The sequence below is a fragment of the Prunus persica genome, chromosome G7 (assembly GCF_000346465.2).
Source record: "Prunus persica cultivar Lovell chromosome G7, Prunus_persica_NCBIv2, whole genome shotgun sequence".
Lineage (NCBI taxonomy): Eukaryota > Viridiplantae > Streptophyta > Magnoliopsida > Rosales > Rosaceae > Prunus > Prunus persica.
In genome coordinates, this window is record NC_034015.1 from 21,334,664 (window position 1) to 21,354,565 (window position 19,902).

The 19,902-nt window shown below is 39.0% G+C and overlaps 4 protein-coding genes across 5 annotated transcripts; 1 reads left to right on the forward strand and 3 right to left on the reverse strand.

Annotated features, from left to right (window-relative positions):
• On the reverse strand, positions 181 to 4,176 carry LOC18770786 (leucine-rich repeat receptor-like protein kinase TDR). The gene is made up of 2 exons (XM_007203164.2): positions 1,181 to 4,176; positions 181 to 760 (listed from the first exon to the last, which is right to left on the reverse strand). The coding sequence occupies exons 1-2, from the start codon at positions 3,741 to 3,743 to the stop codon at positions 408 to 410; spliced, it is 2,916 nt and encodes a 971-aa protein (XP_007203226.1). The 5' UTR covers positions 3,744 to 4,176; the 3' UTR covers positions 181 to 407.
• Positions 7,376 to 14,525, reverse strand: LOC18770259 (protein ENHANCED DISEASE RESISTANCE 2-like). 2 transcript variants are annotated; one of them, XM_007204569.2, is made up of 22 exons: positions 13,951 to 14,525; positions 13,779 to 13,853; positions 13,607 to 13,660; positions 13,257 to 13,322; positions 12,947 to 13,005; positions 12,590 to 12,666; positions 12,135 to 12,260; positions 11,943 to 11,977; positions 11,705 to 11,805; positions 11,554 to 11,637; positions 11,257 to 11,321; positions 11,042 to 11,113; positions 10,586 to 10,756; positions 10,184 to 10,368; positions 10,017 to 10,053; positions 9,577 to 9,752; positions 9,301 to 9,402; positions 9,146 to 9,193; positions 8,828 to 8,971; positions 8,640 to 8,735; positions 8,183 to 8,284; positions 7,376 to 7,951 (listed from the first exon to the last, which is right to left on the reverse strand). In XM_007204569.2, exons 1-22 carry the CDS (start codon positions 14,245 to 14,247, stop codon positions 7,859 to 7,861), a joined length of 2,265 nt encoding a protein of 754 aa, XP_007204631.2. In that variant the 5' UTR covers positions 14,248 to 14,525; the 3' UTR covers positions 7,376 to 7,858. The 2 variants fall into 2 exon arrangements, with proteins under 2 accessions (XP_007204631.2, XP_020424822.1); XM_020569233.1 differs by having other exon boundaries at positions 11,542 to 11,637.
• Positions 15,255 to 17,940, reverse strand: LOC18771641 (30S ribosomal protein S6). Its single transcript, XM_007202659.2, has 3 exons — positions 17,805 to 17,940; positions 16,279 to 16,505; positions 15,255 to 15,859 (listed from the first exon to the last, which is right to left on the reverse strand). The coding sequence occupies exons 2-3, from the start codon at positions 16,459 to 16,461 to the stop codon at positions 15,584 to 15,586; spliced, it is 459 nt and encodes a 152-aa protein (XP_007202721.1). The 5' UTR covers positions 16,462 to 16,505; positions 17,805 to 17,940; the 3' UTR covers positions 15,255 to 15,583.
• On the forward strand, positions 18,590 to 19,796 carry LOC18769760. Its single transcript, XM_020567733.1, has one exon. It carries the CDS (start codon positions 18,719 to 18,721, stop codon positions 19,334 to 19,336), a length of 618 nt encoding a protein of 205 aa, XP_020423322.1. The 5' UTR covers positions 18,590 to 18,718; the 3' UTR covers positions 19,337 to 19,796.

Genomic DNA, 19,902 nt, shown 5'->3' on the forward strand with positions numbered 1-19,902 from the left:
TGCCCTTGGTTAATGCAAACATTAAGAATTAAAATTATTAATTAAATGAGGATAATATGGTAAATTCACAATTTTTCATATTAAAAAAATTAAAATTAAAAGAAAATTCAGATAATGGATCCTATTTTTATAGAACACAACTATCCATTATCTTTTTTAATTCTAAAATAAAATAAAATATTTGTAAAAAAAAACCTCTCGCAGGCGCAGAAGCGCATGCAGAGAGGCTAGTTAATATTAAAATTAATATTATACAGCAAAAACATTTCTAATGCTTATGGTAGAAACAAGCTAGAGAACAACAAATTCACTACAAACAGAAACAGCCAACTCTCTCAGTTAAGTACTTCATCTTGTATATATATATATATATATCTTTGTTTTTAATTGGTAATATGCATCTAAAATCATAATCCTGCTGCTGCTGCTGCTGCTGCTTCAATAGTTGGGTTATTTTTCTGGTTGCTTTTCCACTCTGATAAAAGCTTCAATGTATTCTCCATTGATGGCCGATCAGATGGCCTACTCCTAGTGCAAAGTGTAGCAACCTCAAGTACCAGTTTTATCTCCTCTCGCACCGGAACGTTCGTACCAACTTCATTCTCATTGTAAATTTCTCTCAGAGCAACTTCCCTTGACTTGCTCTGTATGCTTGCTCCTGAATTCGTCAACCTGCCATTGCTTAAAATTTCCAGCATGATCTCCCCAAAGCTGTATACATCCCTGTATAGCTCCTCTTTTGTGGCACTATTGGTATCACCTGTTCAAACATTTACAAACAAAGTTTTCAACAACTGTTTTTGGGTCCAAACAAAAGAAGAAAATGAGTAATGACAGAATTGATAGAGGCTAATCGCAAAAGAAATCGAGGTGTTCAGATAATTCTCTTTCACAGCTTCTACAGGCAAAATATCTTCTAGATTTGCTAGTCTTCATTGTATCAGGTGACTGACTCTACTTTTATGCACATCACAAACTTTCTTGTTAGGACTTCACTGAGTTCCAGAGGGTTAAATACTTAAGGTTGCTCAGGTATATATATTCTCTACTTTGGTTATGGTATTGGTGATGGAAGGCCTTAAATTATATGTTTGGCATGGCAGGGTAAAACTTTTTGAAGACAACTATCACATAATTGATGATCTCTACTACACGAAAGAACACATTTTGTTATGCATACCTGTATCCCTTTTGGAAGTTGCTGCTGCTAAAGAACCTTTGTTCAACTCGAGCAGATGCTTGAACCCGAATTCTGACAACTGAGGTTCCATATTTTCATCAAACACTATATTACTCGACCTCAAGTCTCCATGAGCAATTGCAGGATAACAGTCATGGTGAAGGAAGCATAATCCCTTTGCGATGCCGATCACAATTTTGTACTTGGCTGCCCATTCCCTTTTCACTCTTATCTTTTCAGCCAAATTTCCATTGGGGGTGTAATCGTACAAGAGATAAGCCAGATGCTTGTTGTAGCAAAATCCGTGCAATCGAGCCAGATTCTTATGCCTTGCATTCCCTATTTGGGTAATAAATTCCAACATAACTCCCATTCTCTTTGCTTCCCATTCAATCTTCTTCACTGAAACTGTGATTCCTGTGGGCAGAACTGCTTTGCATGCTGAAGCTGACAATGGAGGCAGTGCATCCATGGATTCTATAGAACTGAAGCTCATCAATACATCATTTGCTGTGAATTGAGGAAGTCCAGCAAATGAGATCATCTTCCATTGGCTTTTGCTGCCTCTTTGGATATAAATTATCCCCAGAATTGATAGAGTAATGAACATAATTACACCTGCACACAGTAGCAGGACCCATATAAGCTTCCCGGCACCTCTGCTTCCAAATATCGCCACTGAACTCGGACATGGCCTCAGAGGTTTTCCACATAGCTTTGGATTTCCAATGAATGCGCTACTTCCCATTGCTCTTAATAGCTTTGCAGAAGGAATGGTTCCAGAAATATCATTGAAAGACACATTTAGAAGTAATAAGCTCGAAGAAGAACCAAACTTGGCAGGTATTGGTCCACTGAAACTATTATGTGACAGGTCTAGGACACCAAGGGTAGGAACACCTGCAAGCTCCTCAGGTATATGACCGGATAAATTATTGTTAGCTAAAGCAAACCTCTCAAGAGCCTGGCAGTTAGAAACACTTTCTGGAACGGTTCCTTCTAAACTGTTCATGCTCAGTTCAACAACAGATATGGATTTGCAGTTTTGGAATGGGGGAAGATAGCCAAGGATACCACATGAAGATGCAGAAAAATTCTGAAGAAGTGGCGAAGACCATGTTTGTGCAGGAATTGTACCCCCTAATTCTGGATTATTAGAAACATTTAAGTACTCAAGCTTGGGAGCTTGTGATATATCTATTGGAATCCCACCAGTAAGCTTGTTCCCAGATAAGTCAACATATGTGATATCAGGAAGACGGCTAAATTTCAAGGGGATCTCACCTGAGAATGAGTTATCTTCAAGTCGAAGACGAACAAGAGAAGAACAATTGGAGAGAGATGTGGAAAGACCGCCTGTAAAATTGTTTGAAAAGAGCATCAACTTAAATAGCACACCTTGCAAACAGATATCTGCTGGAATGCTGCCATTGAAGTTGTTTGTAGAGACATCCACCCACTTGAGGTTTGAGTTCCTGCCCAAGCTCTGTGGAAGGTTCCCAGAGAAGAAATTGTTCCATATAAGAAGAGTCTCTAGTGACGGAAGCTCTGCAATTCCTTCAGGAACTGTGCCACTCATGTCATTGTAAAAAAGACTGAGCAGTCTAAGGCTCTTCAACTCTAAAAGGCTCTCGGGGATAGGCCCAGAAAGCAGATTATCAGAAAGATCCAAGCTTGCGAGAGACCTGATTTTGCTAAATTCCCCTGGTAGCAGTCCACTGAGCTGGTTTCTGAAGAGAAAAAGTGACTCAAGCTTGGTGAGATTGCCAAGTTCCCTTGGTATTGAGCCGGAGAGGTTTGCATAAGCAATATCAAGATACTGAAGCTCACTCATGTTGCCTAATTGCCACGGGATGCTTCCCTGATAAAAATTGTAGCCAATCTCCACATGGGTGACTGTTTTGAGCTTGCCCAGTTCTGGTGGTATGCTTCCACTGATCATATTCCCTGCAAGATGAAGAAACTCCAGGCTCTTGAAAGAACCATATTCTGATGGGATTGGTCCCTTGAAATAACTTCCAGCTAAATTGAGGACCTTTAGATGTGGAAGCTGTGAAACCTCAGTAGGCAATGACCCTGAAAAGCTGTTGCTAAAGGCATCAAGCACAACCAAGTTTCCAAGACCTGAGACTCCACCAGGAAAGTGACCAGAAAAGTTGTTTCTGCTAATATCCAAGCTTCTTAGACTGGTGAGGTTGAAAATTCCCACAGGGAGCTGGCCAGAGAATGAATTGTAACTGAGGTTGAGATCAACAAGCTCAGTGAAGACGTTAAATTGCTTTCCAGAAATTGCACCACCAAGCATCTTCATTGACAGGTCTAAACCAGTAACAGTGGAGTTCTTGTTACATTTGACACCAGACCAAGAACATGCGTAGATTTTCCCAGATGGGTTATATCCGGAAGGCACAAACCAGTCTTCCAAACTACCATGGTCATCTACAAGCTCAGATTTTAAGCTCAGAAGGGTGTCTGAGTATAGATCAGCTGCTGAAACCGCCACAAAGAACATCAAAGGGATAAGCAGAAAATTTAAGTAGAAGAAGCAATGGAAAATCTCCATCGGAACTCGCAGTTGAGATGAGAGAGGGACAATTTTAGAGACCCGAAGAAAGAAAAATGTGTCAGATTATTATAAGGTATCCGTTTGTTTTGGTGAGACTTTAGCGAGAGATGCATGGGAACTAGCGAAAGGAGGAGGGCTCAACAAAGAAAGGGAATGGGGACTGGCTGATATACTTTTGATTAGTTGAAATGAGAATATAATATAATTAAATTGTATGTTAGGTTGCTTTTGGGTGCAGGAGGGACCTCTATTTGCTTTGGGTTTATTTGGATGGTGTTGGCCATTAAGAATAAAGCTTTTCATCTCACAGGAAGGCAGGGAATCTCTTTTTCCCACTGGAAAGAATCCAATAAGAGAGCAGAGAGCAGAGAGCAGAGAGCAGTGACTTGAATTCTGAATTGGTATTTGCGCACCGTGGGACATAAGTTAACAGGAGAGAGGATCAATCAATATCCATGTTTATGTATTATCGAAAATAGTAAAGGTGTATTCTGTACAGTCTCTTTCGGCTGGATGGCTTCTCCAAGCAAATTGCTCCTCGCTATTATATTATAACAAGATATGTATTCTTTGGTAATTATAAAAAGACTACTCTGTTTAGGCCTAATAAGTAACCAACACCTTTGTGATGTTCAGGTACAAAGTTTCACTCAAAAAAGGTTCCTAGTGCAACTTGAGGAGATGATTCATTAGTTAATTCGAATACGTGATTAATTGTTTAATTTATTATTTTTGGACTATCAACTGTTCTTTGATTGTGATTCTTATAAGATAATCTTCTCAGTAATGATGGTCCATTATGCATGTTTATTGCCTTTTGCTGTTTCCTTGCAATAATGGCTGTCACCTACAGTGTCCATGGTGCACATCAGCACAAGGGTGGGCACAAGAAACACTCTCATGCAAGGATATCACTTTAACACAATGACACGCGAGGTATCTTTTTCACATGTTATTGTGTTATTAGTCAGATATAGCAAAATAATGTTATCTCCGTTACAAGTGAGTTTTTCTAGGTGGGCACAATAAATAATTTCAAAACTTTGAGAAAAAAATATGAACAATACATACACTGGGGAGGGAGGGGCACAATTTCAAAGCTTAAAAAAAAAGAATTTATATGCAGCCAAATCAGCTTCAAGGTAATAACTTCTTGTTAATGAGATTGTAATAAGTACAAGAATTGATAAATATGATTGAGGATATTTGAAATGACAGTGGCAGGTGCTGAGGAGCAGTGCAGTGCAGGGGGAAAGGGAAGGTAAAGGAGTAAAGACAAGGTTTCTGTTCAATAAAAGAAGTCACCTTTTTCTTGATTTATGATCAGCAGAGCCTTTTGTGTTCCTTGAGGGAAGGACATTCGCAAAAGGGTTTCGCCCATTCTTGAATCTTGACCTTAACAGTGAATTCCAGGGATGAGAGATCGTGTGCGTGCGCGCGTGTTTTCTTGAACCTTTTTTGTTCACAACATTTTTGCTATACATTTTCTAAAATTGAACGATTTTATTGAGCGGTATGCTGTGGCCTCTATGGCAGTGGCCCCCCAGGAGGTTATATTACAGTGGAAACATTTTGCCTTTGTTAAGTATGTAGGGATGGATTAGTTAACTCAGAGGCATTGAAACCCTTCAAACAAAACCAGATCTCTGTTGTTGGATCATGATGGAGGTAAAATTGAGATAGGTTTCCTTAAGCACACATCATGTACATGTACATCCTTATGGGTGGAGAAAAACTTCCAAGTTTTTCTATCTTTCTTCCCGTGTCACTTATTAAAGGATGATAGAGATAAGAAGAATGGGGCAATGAAACGAAAATGGGGAAGTGTTTCTCCTATGGATGGGCGGCTTTGTGATGAAATGGGTCAATATCTACTTTTAGGTTAAAACGTGTGATGCCCAGAAGAAAAGCAAATAGAGGAAACATAACTGGAACAGAGGAAAGTAAAAGTTAAAACTGCTAAAAAGCATTAGAGTTTTTAGAATTAATGTATTAAAAGTGTATAAAAAGGACCAGAAAAGCCTGTCTTATTATTATCAGTACAGAAACAGAAGCACTTATTTTGGTTTAATACAAAATGGAAAAATCTAGGGCCATACATACAAAGTACAAAGTTTACAAACATACATGTCATGCAAATCTCTGTTGATTCAAAGGAAACAGTTCCAATTGGTAATTCAAGTTTTGGGTTTACCATTATCACGGCTCACGAGACCAGAGGGGCCTGCAAGCAAGCAATGGTTCACTAACTTCACACACAGAGACAGAGCTACCCTGACAATTAAATCCCTCAGGAAATCTCGTGACTCTCTTAATGTAAACCGGCTGCTATGCCATATAATGCCATATATAAACACTCACACTTTTTAAAGTACTGCATCTGCTCTGCTGCAAGACATTGCACATTTTGTCATCTTCCTATTTCACTTTGCCGCTTGCTTGTGGTGGCTCTGTGATAAAAGTGGCAACAACCGTTCTTTAAGAATCTATGGTTCTTTTTTGGCCCAAGTAAAAGTGATGGTATAAATGAGTGATCAAAACATGGTATCTTGTGTTTTAGCCCGGAAGATGATGCAATGGTGTTGAATGTTGATAAAAAACAAAAAACAAAAAAAACTAGCCGAAGAAGTTTCCAACCGACAGGGTAGGTTTGAAATTGAAAAGCAAACTTCACTATTTCAAGTTTCAACCTCTGCTTTGATTTGAATTGGATTTGCGTTTGCCCGTGTGCTGAGAACATGACATCTTTTTATTTAGGAAAGTAATTTACCCGAATTGGATTCCCATTAGAGTCAAAAAGTGTAACAGCTTATTATATTTGATCTGATACCTCCCTCTTCCAATCATATACATGAAGTACAATTAAAAAATTATTAAACCTAGATTTTCTCAGAAATTCTGTTTTACCCCCATTCTTCATATGTGGGGCAAGATACCCACTGATCACCTTGCTTTGAAATGAGATATGCTGTACATGAAGTTAGTTGGGTCTCGTTTGGGGGGAAGATTTTCATGCAACGAGGATAATATTTTTTGTTATTTTCACTCAATAGCGTAATGATATACAGAATAATTTTTTCACATGTCATTATATTATTGGACGAAAATAGCAAAATAATCCTATCCTCGTAGTAAGAAAGTTTGTCTGCTAATTTAGAGATTAAAATAGGGGAAACATTCAGTCAAAATATTAGTGGTGCAGAAACTAACAAGCAAAATGGGATTAACATTTTGCTAAAAAAAAAGGCATCAATCAATCAATCATGCATAAAGTATTGTATAATACAAAAAAGAAAAGAAAAGAAAAGCAAAGATAGAGTGGGTGGAGTTAATAAAGTGATTGAAGAAAGGGACCCTCTTCATCCATCCAGGATCTAACTCTATAACACTCATCCATCTTTCAATTATAGTAGTTTTCACTTGTGCTTTTGATTGTTAGTAATAACCCTTAAACCTGTCTTAAGCGTTATATCACCATTATCAGCATAATCATCCTACTTAGATCTAACATCATTCAGGATTTCGTGAAAAAATAGATACGGGAATGCTAGAGTAAATGTATAACCTTCACATATACAACTCTCAATCACCAAAAGTAATGTTCGGTAACAATAATAAACTCTCTGAAATATACATGGTTGCAATTTACTTGTTTGCGCCTCTGTTTTTTTTCACTGCATCTTTTAGCACACAAAGCTTAGAGTCTTATATTATACAGCATATTTGGGAAGAATTGAAATATCATTTTGTTAAGTACATCTTCTACAAGACCAGTTTTGTATGCATCAAGGACTCGAGTAAAGAGAAGAAAAATGAAATGGAAGAAATCAAGTATAACAGCCTATATACTGACAAGGTTTGGTCCTTGAAAGTTGAAACTGCAAACGGAATTTGGATAAAGAAAACAAGTGGAAGAAATGGTCTTCCATCTTTGTATGACTTCATATTTCATGTGATAACAGTCAATTTATGTTTTATTCTACAGTAGACCGTGTAATGCAAATCAAAACCCCGGTGACTCTTTAAAAAAATGAGGAAAAAGAAAACCACCCCGTTGAACCAATAGCTCATGACAAAGGTCGTAAAAATGACTAAAGAATGTTGATACAACATCAAACCTCCAAACGGACAGCAGAGTCGAGCTTCAAACGATTTAGTCGAACAGTCCCAAGAATGTACTCGGGCAACTCCGCCTCTTCTTTTGCCTGCAAGCAAAGTATGTGTTTATCACATGCAACCAGGTTACATCAATATTTTTGCAATGTTACTAGAAGCTCTCTTTATTTATCCTTCTCCCTATTGGTTATACCTCTCTCTCTCTCTCTCTCTCTCTCTCTCTCTCTAACAAGTTCAGAACACGTTTATACCAAAAGAAGACCAAAAGTTGATATAAGGAACACTGTACCCAATAATGCAACAATCATAAAGACACAAACCTCTATCAAAATGGCAAGGTCAACCACTATGCTCGTGACATATCCTAGGACAAGTCCGATGACACTCCTTGCTACAGATGATGATCCAATATCCACATCAATCTGAAAAGTTGTAGTAGTTTATTTCATTAAAAAAAACAAGCAGAATATAGCAGGACAATCATTAGAGATGCCCCATAAGCAATCAAGAAAGGTTAATAATGCTTGAAATAACAGTTTTAGTTCTACACTGTCAAGTAAGTCTCTGCTTGTATCATAGAAAAACTGCACTAGGAAAAAGCCACTCATAGATTTGTTATTGCTACAAATAGTTATATAGATCCTTTGAAAGTTTGTTCAGTTACTAAACTTACCAAACTAGAAAAAACTCAAAAATAATTTTACAGTTGACTGAAGGTTGAGGAACACATCAGGATCCTCAAATAGAGGGAACTGCACAATAATATGATAAAATTACCTCTAGAAAGTTGTCTTGTCTGAAATATTTGCAAGTCACAGCTTTTCCCAATAGGCAAGCTTTTGTTCCAACAGCACGCTTGACCATCCAATATCCCTGTAACAGTAGACAACCATTAGCTACTCTTTTCCATCAAACGTAGAACACCCACGCGCTTATGCATCCTTTAGAGTTAAAGCATAACATACCTCAACGATACTAGGAATTAACTTAAATCGTGCATCACGAAACATGTCACTCCCATCCACAAATTGAGCAAACAAAGAACCTGGCTTTGCAGGTCTGTCAGAAGCATAGTAAAGTGCCAAACTATAGTTTGGTTTTGCGGGAACCTGAAACAGAAAAACGACATGTCATAAAGATAGTAAGAGGGCAGTTCACTTATCAACATAGTTCAACGTATACCTCTCATTATCTTCTAAACCTAGCATTATTGGTCTGTAAATGACAAACAGTCATCCCATTTCCTAGCAAAGGAATGGTTTGGGAGGAATACATATACGTACCTGGAGATTAATGACAAGTACAAATGGAAGCTTCTTTCCAGCCTGTGACTGAAATCAAGAAGTGTATGCTTAGACAGAAATCAGAAATGAACTTTCAAATTAACAATTTACTTTATCAATATAAAAGCAATTCGAACATGAAAAACTAACTCTACCTGAAGAAGACTCCGTGGATGGAGTGCAATCCTATCTAAGCTTTTATCAACTTTGAACCAATCTACTGCTATGAGCTTGAGAAGGGGATCTCCTCCCATTACCTGGAAAGAGTTAGTCAGCAATAAGCATAAGAAGATGACCGGAAGTCATCGAATTTTGTGCAGAATGTTCCAAGGAAAAAAAAGGGAAACTAAACCAAACACCACATACGGATCAAATGTACAAACACAGTGCAAGTTCTCAGTCAAATTAGTTCAAGGCAGAGTACAGCCCACCTTGGAATTGTCCTTTAGGTAGTTCTTTCCCCTGATCATAAATCCCGTACCGCTTGGACATGTCCAACAGTTTGTGTCAGCCTCATCCTTCCCATTGCGCAATGAACCACGGAATTGGCTTGGATCAATCATGACAGGAGCCACTTCAGAATCCAGTTCCTTATTAGCATCTGCAGCTGTATCCAGAATGACCTGTACTTAAGCACTGATAATTTTTTAAAAAGGGTAAACAATAATGACAAACCAGTCTTTGAATGTATTCATGTCTTTTGGTTCTTAAATAAGTAAAAAGCTTTATAAAACAGAAAGCAAAAAGAAGGGACACCATTCTAGTACGCAGGAAGTTTACATAAGATAGCTTCACTCTTGAACTGATGATAATAATTTATAGTAGCATAATAGATCAATGCATAATTAAAAGTACTTAGATGTGAGCAAACCTGAGGTTCGTTTCAAGGCCAAGTTCAATTTTGAATCCTGCAAAGTATAGAGGGTGGCTATTAATATCTGGAATTCAAAATAATATCTCAATACAAATGTGAGATGCATTCAATTGGACCACAAATAGTGTTCCATTCCAAGATGAAGAAAACCAGAAAAGGAAAACCTTGTTGTCAAGTTCTTCGTCAGAAGATGAAGAGTCCGCAGACATTGCATCATAAAACTCATCCTTGACTTCTGACTCCTCAAATTCAGCATTGGAAACGGAAACTTCAGATAGTTTTGATTGGATAACTGTAGTAGAAGATTCGAATTTGAGTGCAGGATTTGCTCCAATATATTCCTTAAGACCTGAACAATTACAAAAACAAAAGAAACATAACTGCCTTTGCAATAAACATTTTACGAAATACTTGAGATATCTCATGTTATATGGTTTCGGAAATCAGTTTAAGGGTAGGTTTTGTGACAGTTCTCACATGAAGGTTTTTTTTTTTTTTATAGCATAGAACATTCGGATCATAAATTCAAAACAAAACAGAAAAATATAGATAATTAATGTCTCAACCTCCCACTTGGCACAATAATGCATAAGGTACACTCTTTTCAAACTTTGAGCAGTGATTTTTCTTCCATCTGCACCAGCCCGCAGAATTTATCTCTAACATTTGAGTGACAAGACATCTTGGAGTATTTGAACCCATGGATGTGTTCAAATTTCTAATCTCCCAAGTAGATGCTGCGATACAAATTAAAAACATAAAAAGAACACCAACTTAATGAAGAAACAGAGACTTTCTGATAGCAGAAATTGAGCTTCATTGATGAGAACAAAAAAAAAAAAAGAAGCGTCATCAGATTTGGAAAAAAATGTCATCAAGTGCTACAAATCTGTGCTAGCAAGCCAGTCAATTCATCCTAAAATTTGCAAGGGTTTTATAAAACCACAGCAAGTGGTACAAATCTGTGATAGCAAGCTTCACTAATTATCAATTTCTTCTGTAAAGCAGATAAAATCTCTTACGATTTATTTTTGTACGACGATATCCAGATCTTGGAGGCTTCTTCTTATGAACAGCTGGGAAATGCAAGATTGCTGCATTAAGAATAACAAAAGATATCAGCAAAATAGGAAGGCAAAAGCCATGTTTTCTAGAGGACAAAAATGAAGCAAGCGACAGTTAAGCTCTACTCCCTACTTCACAAAGTGAAATTATGCTCAGATTGATATCGTCTTACTATATGTTCCGTCTTGTCCGCAAAACCATTGCCTAGAAAATATAAAATCTCTTTTCGAATGCCACCTGTATAACATGTTAAGTAACAAATGAAAACCTCATGATGATGAAACAATAAACAGAATGCAGACTGACTTTATTATGTTAAGAAGCCATGTTCTATTAACTAATGCATTGCAAAATTTCCACTATATATAAAACATTAAATAAGGGCTTGATCAGTAGAATTAAGACGAAGGTATTTTCTCCAAGATTAGAGAGAGCTAGTCACATATAACATCATTACCGAGTAAGATACCTAGGATCAAATGTCCCATAGACAACATCCAGGTGCCCATCATAAGAATCTAACAGCTCCAAGTCACCTGTCAGCATATCCCACCTGAAACGAAAACTATTAGACAGAGAAAATTTGTTTAGTGATATATTTATTATGTAAGACAACTTACTCATATCTCTGATGTCGCCCAAGGTTTAAAAGCACTTCGAAAGCAGTATCTGCACTTGCATCGATGACAGCAACAGCCTTGACAATAACACCTTTACCACTCTACCAACAGTGGAATTAATAACGCATGAGATGATGCTGAGAATGTGATGCATTCTCTTACATGCGCGCACAAACAAACACACAGATGCTCACACACAAATACAGAAAAATGCACGTATCTATCTACAATGAGATACCTCAGAGTTAGCAACATCTTCAAATATTCTAACACCTGAAACCAAAAACAACATACGCATGAAGAAAATAAATCAGAAGATTGCATGGTTCACTGAAATCACCAAACTGCAGTCCTAAAAATTCAGTAAGAGAAAGAGATAACTATTCTTTGCCTGCTGATGTCTATCAAGTGATTAGTATGAGAAGAATACCATTAATTGTTCGCACACATTTCCACTCATATGCTTCAATTGCATCATTGATATCTCTTTCGAAGTATCCATCTGTACTACCATTTGCACCCAAGCTTGAGGACTGGCACAAAAGCGTCTCTGGTCCTGTAATACAAAGATTATTATTTTTTAATTAATATAGAACTAGTATTATGTCTCTCAACTCTCAAATTTGAAGAAAAAAAGAAATGGATGCTTGTGATTATGCGTTCAATAAACATGTAAAAGAACTTATCTAAGAACACAAGCAACCGATATAACCAAGCACCCAAAAAGACTATTTTTCAAACCAGATTGTAAAAAAATTATTTCTCTAACATAAATTTCATTAAATATGTCAATTCAATGACCAATGACCAATGAACTTTGGGACCCTGAACCAACTCAGTCCCATTGTAAACATTAAAAAATAAGCCATTTACATACTACCTTACCTTGCCCAATTCTTATAAGCTTTTTCAATCCACTTGCATAGCGCCTTACTCTAGGTCGATGGACATCGAGATTGAGCCTTCAATATTAACAGAGCAAGAAAAAAGGTCATTTAAAAAGAATATGATATGCACATTGAAGAGAATCAAATTAGTTGACTTAATGATAAGCCTGTATGGTAGGACATTCAAAAGAGATTAAAAAAAGAACACGATAATAGAATATATCAAGTTATAGTGCAAGCGTACAGATTCCATCATCATATATGGAATCCAACAATAAAAACGTGGGTCCTAATCAACATGGCTAATATGAATTACTATGCACGTGTATCACCAATCCAGGAATTATAAGCGTACTCGGTCTCCATGTTCAGTTTGTTTCTGGCACTACCTCCTCTTGTCAGCTCGAACTCAGCCTGTAATCAGAAGCAGAGTTCCAGTGTATTAAACACAACAATGAACTGGAAACATGCAATTCTCAATCGCATTTGGAACTACAGTTTCAACATTTGGAAAATAAAGTACTGGCTCTGTCACAAGGACGACGGTAAATGTTCAATTCGCAAAGTAAGAACACTCTCTACAAGGATAAGTGCCGCCTAAATTTTGTACTATTTTTGTTTTTTTCTATGTTAGCCATGGAATTTTGGTAGGAAACTTGACGTACCTGTTGCTTGGCTTGATCAAAGGCCTCCAGCCATTTTTGGGCTTCTCCAGCCGTAACACAAGCAATCTTCAGAAACCAATTAATTGTCAACCATCTCATCAAATAAGAGAAAGGAAATCCAAATGTAATGTGTAAAAAGAATCATTTCAACAAGCCTAGGAATATCACAGAGTATGAGAAATGGCTCAAAACTAACAAACACTTGCCAAGATCACCAATTCAGTATATGAAAATTCACAAAAGTAACTCTATTCAATATATTCGCATCATTTCTTGTAAACTGAAACAATGACATTCGCATTCTAGCAGTAGCTGCAAAAATGAATAGTTAATATGGCGCCAAAACTTACTTCTCCCTTCTTTGATTCATCCAATCGATTGAAAAACCGTAGAACGTAAACATCCTGCAAAAAGAGAGAAACAAGCATCCACAGCAGCTTGAAAATGCTCCAAATTAACTAATAAATTCAATGGTTGCATTGTATAGAATCACTTAAAAGTTAAAAGTAGATATAAATTTACCCCATAGTAGACCTTTCGACGCCCAACCTCCTCCAGCATAAGTGTAGGCCCAACAACGCCCCTCCGAATGGGTTTCTGGCCGACGCAGAGCATATATTTACAAACAAGGAAATTGAAAAAGAAAATGGAATTGGTAATTAATTAAGTAAGAAAGGAATTGAATTAGGCTTACAATGCCGGGGTTCTCGTGAGGGTCACGCTTGTACATCTCGACATACTTGCCGCGGATGAAGAGGAAGCGGAGGTGACAATACTCGTGGCCGATGGAGTTGACGCCCAAATGATAAACCCAACCAAAATACTCAAATGTGGAGGACCCTCTCTGATCTTCTCCTCCTCCTCCTCCTCCTCCTCCTCCTCCGCCGAGTCCCAGTAATCCGCTCATCGTGCTCACCTCGGACCGTTCGCTCCCCACCTTCTTCAACGTCGACGGCGACGACGATGACGAGGGAGACGGTAACGCATCCATCGTGCTCAAAAGCTAGCCTAGCCTACTAGGAGGCAGAGGCAGGGGAAGCTATATATTAATTAATTGGGAGCTGCTTAGCTTTGTGCGATCGATCCTTCTCTCAGGGAAACGATCGGGGGAGGTCCGAGAGGAGCGAGAGAGAGAGAGAGAGATCATGGAGGGAGGGAGAGGGAGGAAGATGATGATCACTCTCCCATTGCTTTCTTGCAATCCTGTATTTGCTATCTTTGAATTTCTACTTTCTATATTTTCCAACTTACAATTAACCAGCGGGAAAATCGGTGTGGCCTTCCTTCTTATATGTAATTCGTTTCTTCTTGTAGGCGTGGGGGGACCGTACGTTTACGTTGTTGGTGTTGTGGGCTCCACTTCACATTGATGGAGGGGGGTCAACATGCAGAATTTGGCAGTACACGGACTTGCTACGTAAATTAGTAATAAACGAAACGCGTCGTATTTATATTTGTATCCCCTTGTAATTAATAAAATACGGAATTAAAATACATTATGAACTAATTTACCCAAATAAGCTAATCTTCCAAATAAAAAAGTGCATTAATAACCAACCTTCTAAAACAAGTACAACGAGCTTTGATTTGGAACTTCCCTAGCCTCTAATGATGGATGATGATAAGTACTATTTCTTTTGGAAGGACGATTGGGACAAATAACTCGTATGGGTTTTTTCATGTAGCAATTTGGCATTACTGCTTCTGCATGGGAAAAATAACTCGTATGGTTTTAATGCATGACACGTTTTTTCTCTTTTGGTTAATACATGGCACGTTAGTTTTAAGATGCGTAATTGAATGGTTTAAACGGGAAGGGATTGGGATCAAGTCAAGTGCAATATAGCTTTTGCCCCATCCCTCTCGGGATGGTGAGATTCTTACAGTTCATAATTTTCCCATGACCTTTTGCCTTGTGGTTGTATTTCCGTCTAATTCAAGTAAACCAATTCCCAGGACCACACAACATCAAGAGAGAGCTGATGAGACAAGAGAGACTCAAGCTAAAACACTTTTCATTCTTTCATGTCAATGTAGCGTCACTTCCACATTGCTCTTTTAACTCTCAGAAGACGTTTTCAATGACAGATTCTCTAACATCAGATGATCAAGTTCACCTTCAAAGGGTTCTTTACACTAGCCAATTAAGAAAAAAGAAATTTAGGTGCACCAACCAGATCAAAACTAAAAGCTCACAACATTTAATACATTGATAAGCCAATTCTCACCCAACGTAGTTCATAGAACTTACTACTGCCAAAACTTACGACAAACATAAAAACGGAATTTCAACAAAATGCCAACGAGCCATCCCTGACAGAATTACATTATCCTTCAGTTGGATTTCCTCCTTGGTCCACATCATATTCATCATCGTCATCATCCTCGTCCTCGTCCTCGTCCTCATCATCATCATATATGCTGCTCCGATGAAGCCTATTGACTTCACTATTTGCATCCTCTTCACTAAGAAATTCCAGTCCATACTTCGTGTCTCGGTGTTTAACCAAAAGCCAGCGCAGCAATCTATCTTCCTTGTTCAAGTAATGCAGCTCCTTGTTGATGTTAGGTGTAGCCATCATCGTCATTTGCATTAGTTGACCCTATACCATATACCAAATTGATTTATAATAAAATTTTATCTGGTCAAAATGAGATAAGAATTTGTTTGTATTCAGAAAGAAATACCAACTAGACAACATACGGAGATAGAAAAAGGACAGAATCCTATGAAAGTATCATCCATGATTTTGCGATACATTGTCCTTTCTAATTTCTAGGTATGAAATACAAATTAATTATATATATCAACAGGAAGCTTCAGTGGCATCATCGTGACCCTAAAGTTATAGCAAAATAGCATCTAACAAGTTCACTTTGAAAACATCCGCAAATGCAATGCAATAAACAATAGGCTTGCTCTCACATTGCAAAATGAAACAATACAAAACAACTAAAAGAGGCCCGAAATCTAAGTTACAATAACAACTATTTCACTAGGTTGCAGAAAAAACAAACCCACCTGATAATATCTGCCATCAAGCTTCTTAATACCATAGCCCAACTGAACAGTGCCAAATGACTTCATGTCAGTAAGAACTCCATTTCTTCTGTAAACATGTTTGCTTACTCTAGCAACCAAGTCCATCAGAGCCTCCTTCCTTACATGGGGTTTCACCAGAAGCATACAATCATACAGAGGCATTTCTTTCTCTTTTCCTTTTGTGCAGCTCAACTGCCTTTTTAAAACTGTACGCATATACACAAATATCATTAACAGAAATCCAAGGCCAGCAAATTATAAACCCTAAATCAATGAAAAAATGAACTTCCAACAATGTTGTATAATTTATAAATTATATTCACAGTTAAAATTGAAGATTATTAACCAAAATCATAATTATTTTGAATTATAAATTATAAATTTATACCAAAATCATGCAAAATAAAAGGATATATAAATATAAAGTACCATAATTGATATAAAACATGGGGGGAAAACGAAAAAGTTAAGCATAATAGTACTACAAAGAAAAATACTTGAAATGAAAGGCTAGGCCTCTAAGTCTTAACTCTTCCTCCTCTCCATATCCTCCGAGCCGGTCACGGCCTGGTGGTGGTGGTCTTTCGTGAGAGAGAGAGAGAGAGAGAGAGAGAGAGAGAGAGAGAGAGGGAGGGAGGGAGACGGCTCAGAGGAGAGAGAGGCAGCGTGATGGTTTTCTTTAAAGTCAGGAATTTTTTTTTAAAAAAAAAGAACCCCACCCGCCCAGACCCGCCTAGCGCCCGCCTAGGCGGTGTCCTTCCGCCTAGCGTCCGCCTAGGAGCCTAGGAGCCTAGGTGCCGCCTTTTCGAACACTCACAGGTCCATTAGAAGATGAAAGTTGAACATTTTCAGCAGCCCCTTGAAAAACGAAAAAGTTAAGCATCATAGTACTACAAAGAAAAATACTTGAAATGAAAGGCTAGGCCTCTAAGTCTAACTCTTCCTCCTCTCCATATCCTCCGAGCCGGTCGCGGCCTGGTGGTGGTGGTGGTCTTTCGTGAGAGAGGGAGACGGCTCAGGGGGGGGGGGAGAGGCAGCGTGAGGATTTTCTTTAAAGTCACGAAATTTTTTTTTTAAAAAAAGAACCCGACCCGCCCAGACCCGCCTAGGTGGTGTCCACCGGCCTAGGAGCCTAGGTGCCGCCTTTTCGAACACTCACAGGTCCATTCGGCAGCAAATAAAGATGAAAGCTGAACATTTTCAGCAGCCCCTTGAAAATAAAAATAAAAAGGACTAATGTAAACAAATTAGTATATACATAATCACAACCACCACAACCCATACCCGACGTCAACGAATCCCAAAACATGACAACCCTAAATCCCCAAAATAACAGCCCTAATTAGACTCAGACGAAGTTACGGGGAAAATAAAACCAATTTATAATGGCTGATAAAGCAAACAGAAAATGAACCAAGAATTGGAAAATTAAAATCAAAGGAATGAGACAATTGCGTCCAAAAGTTAAAATCCAAGGGGAAAGGGGCGGGGAAGGAGCTCAGTACCTTGTAGTCTTTCTTAGGGGACTGAGAAAGCTTCAAAGAGCGCCCGCCCAGACGGAGACGGAGGAGAAGGCGAAGGCGAACAGGCCGATAAAAATGGAGTTAATATCATTCTCTGTGATCTCTAAATCTGGGCCCGTAAATTATGAACAAACGGATGAAAATGGGCCACGTTCCCCAAACATTTTCACCTAACGCCAGCCCGATCCAATTTTTTGATGGATCAACGATCCCACTAAGGCCTAACCTCACCCGTTGAAGAGGTTGGTGTATGATAGCAGAAGAGCACGTGGTTGGCACGTGTAGACCAAAAGGCCTGCCTCAGCGTCTTTCGGGGTTCAAATCGATCCGTTCGTAGGCCGGACCTCAACGAAGGCGGTTTCAGACTCAAACCGCCAAAACAATTTAAAAAAGAGAAGGCCCAAACCGCCCAACGAAAGTCTGTTGTTGACAAAGGCAACACGTGTTGATAAGAACAACCCCTACAGCCATTCACTTGAAGACACGTGGTTTGTCGGTCCCTTTCTCGGCAACTAAGGTTCTTACCATACATATCGTTAGCCCATCTATCGTACCAAATTTACAAACGCACCAACACACAGTCAATCGAAATTCGTAATTTTAAAAAGAGAAAGTGCAACATGGTAATTGAATATTGGTAAAAGTGCAAAACCAAGTTGGTCAAATTTTACCAAGCGGGTAAAGCCTAGCCTACTCACGCGCCTTGGACGGTTCCAAACCTCACGCCACGTCACGCGAATTACCGAAACCTCTCTATAAATACACACTCACACATGCTGTTCAAAATATAGGCATTCCTTTTGCTAAAGCAAATTTCCAGAAGCGTCATAAGTAATATCATTTTCTTTTTTCTTTTTCATTTTCGTTCTTTCTGCTCTCTCTTCTCCTCGGGGAAAATGGGGACGGCGATTCTTCGCTCCCAGGATTGTCTTCGAGGGCGGTTTCGCCACGAAGCCCTAACCCTAACCCCTCGCTCCGGATCACGCCGAAGCCCTAATTTTTCTAACCCGAACCCTAATCCCAGCCCCAACTATGGGTCTAACGCTAATCTTCATCAATCTCGCCGCCGGAAGAGAAGTCCGATGGGATTCCAATCCAATCAACATGATCGCGCCCGAGATCGGTACTCTGATCGCGCCATGGTTGCGAAGGTCCCGGCCAAAAACCTGGTGATGGGCCAGGTCAAGATCCTGAGGCGCGGGGAGGCCTTGAGCCCGGAGAAGAACAACCGAGGACTCGGAGTTGTTTCCGGCGATGCTGGCAAGCCGAGGGCAAAGAGCGAAGATGTTCCAGATTTGGTACTGGGATCGACGGACCGTTTGGGCCCCGACCCGGAGACCGTGCAGAAGCAGATTAAGGTTGCAGAATTCAAGGTCATGGATGCGATTTACGCTGGATCGAGCGCCTTCTACGCGTCTCCACCCCCGAGCTCAGTGCCTTTGCCTGCTTTTTTGGGAAGAAACGGCACGGCGACGAGCGATCTGCGTCGGCTGCTGCGACTCGATTCGGTGTGACCACTCGGTGGCATTCGATGGCTGGAATGCAGGGGAAAGGGTCTGGCTTGGCAATCTGGCAGTAGGGGTGCTTGAATCAATTGATAGATGATGAATACGAGAGAGTGTTGGGTATTGTTCGGTTTGTCTCAATTGCTTCCTTTATTTTTTCAAGAGGAAAGTTATATTGAGTGCTAGCAAATGATAGCGTGTTGCGAAGTTTCTTAATATGAAAGAAGAAGAAGAAAAGGAGTAAGTAGTAGGAAGTTTGGGTCTTGCTTTGTATATCCTCAAGTAGGAGTAAATGCGTGTGAGTTAATGGGCTCGTAGAAGTTATAATGATGTAATTTGAGTCTGCGTCTGTTTCGTCTTCTATTCTCTCACTATAATGTTAGTAGTGTGTACTCATAACTCATCAAGAACAAAAGAATGTGTTAGTTTTACATTTGTTGGAATAAAATCTTAGATTTGTACTGCTTAATGTTGCTGGCAATTTTGCAAGTTCTCTCTCCCGCCGTTGGTTTGAATGTTCTTTGGATGCTTATCGTTGTTGTTGTTGATGCCAAGCCTCTGGTGCTGATGATTGG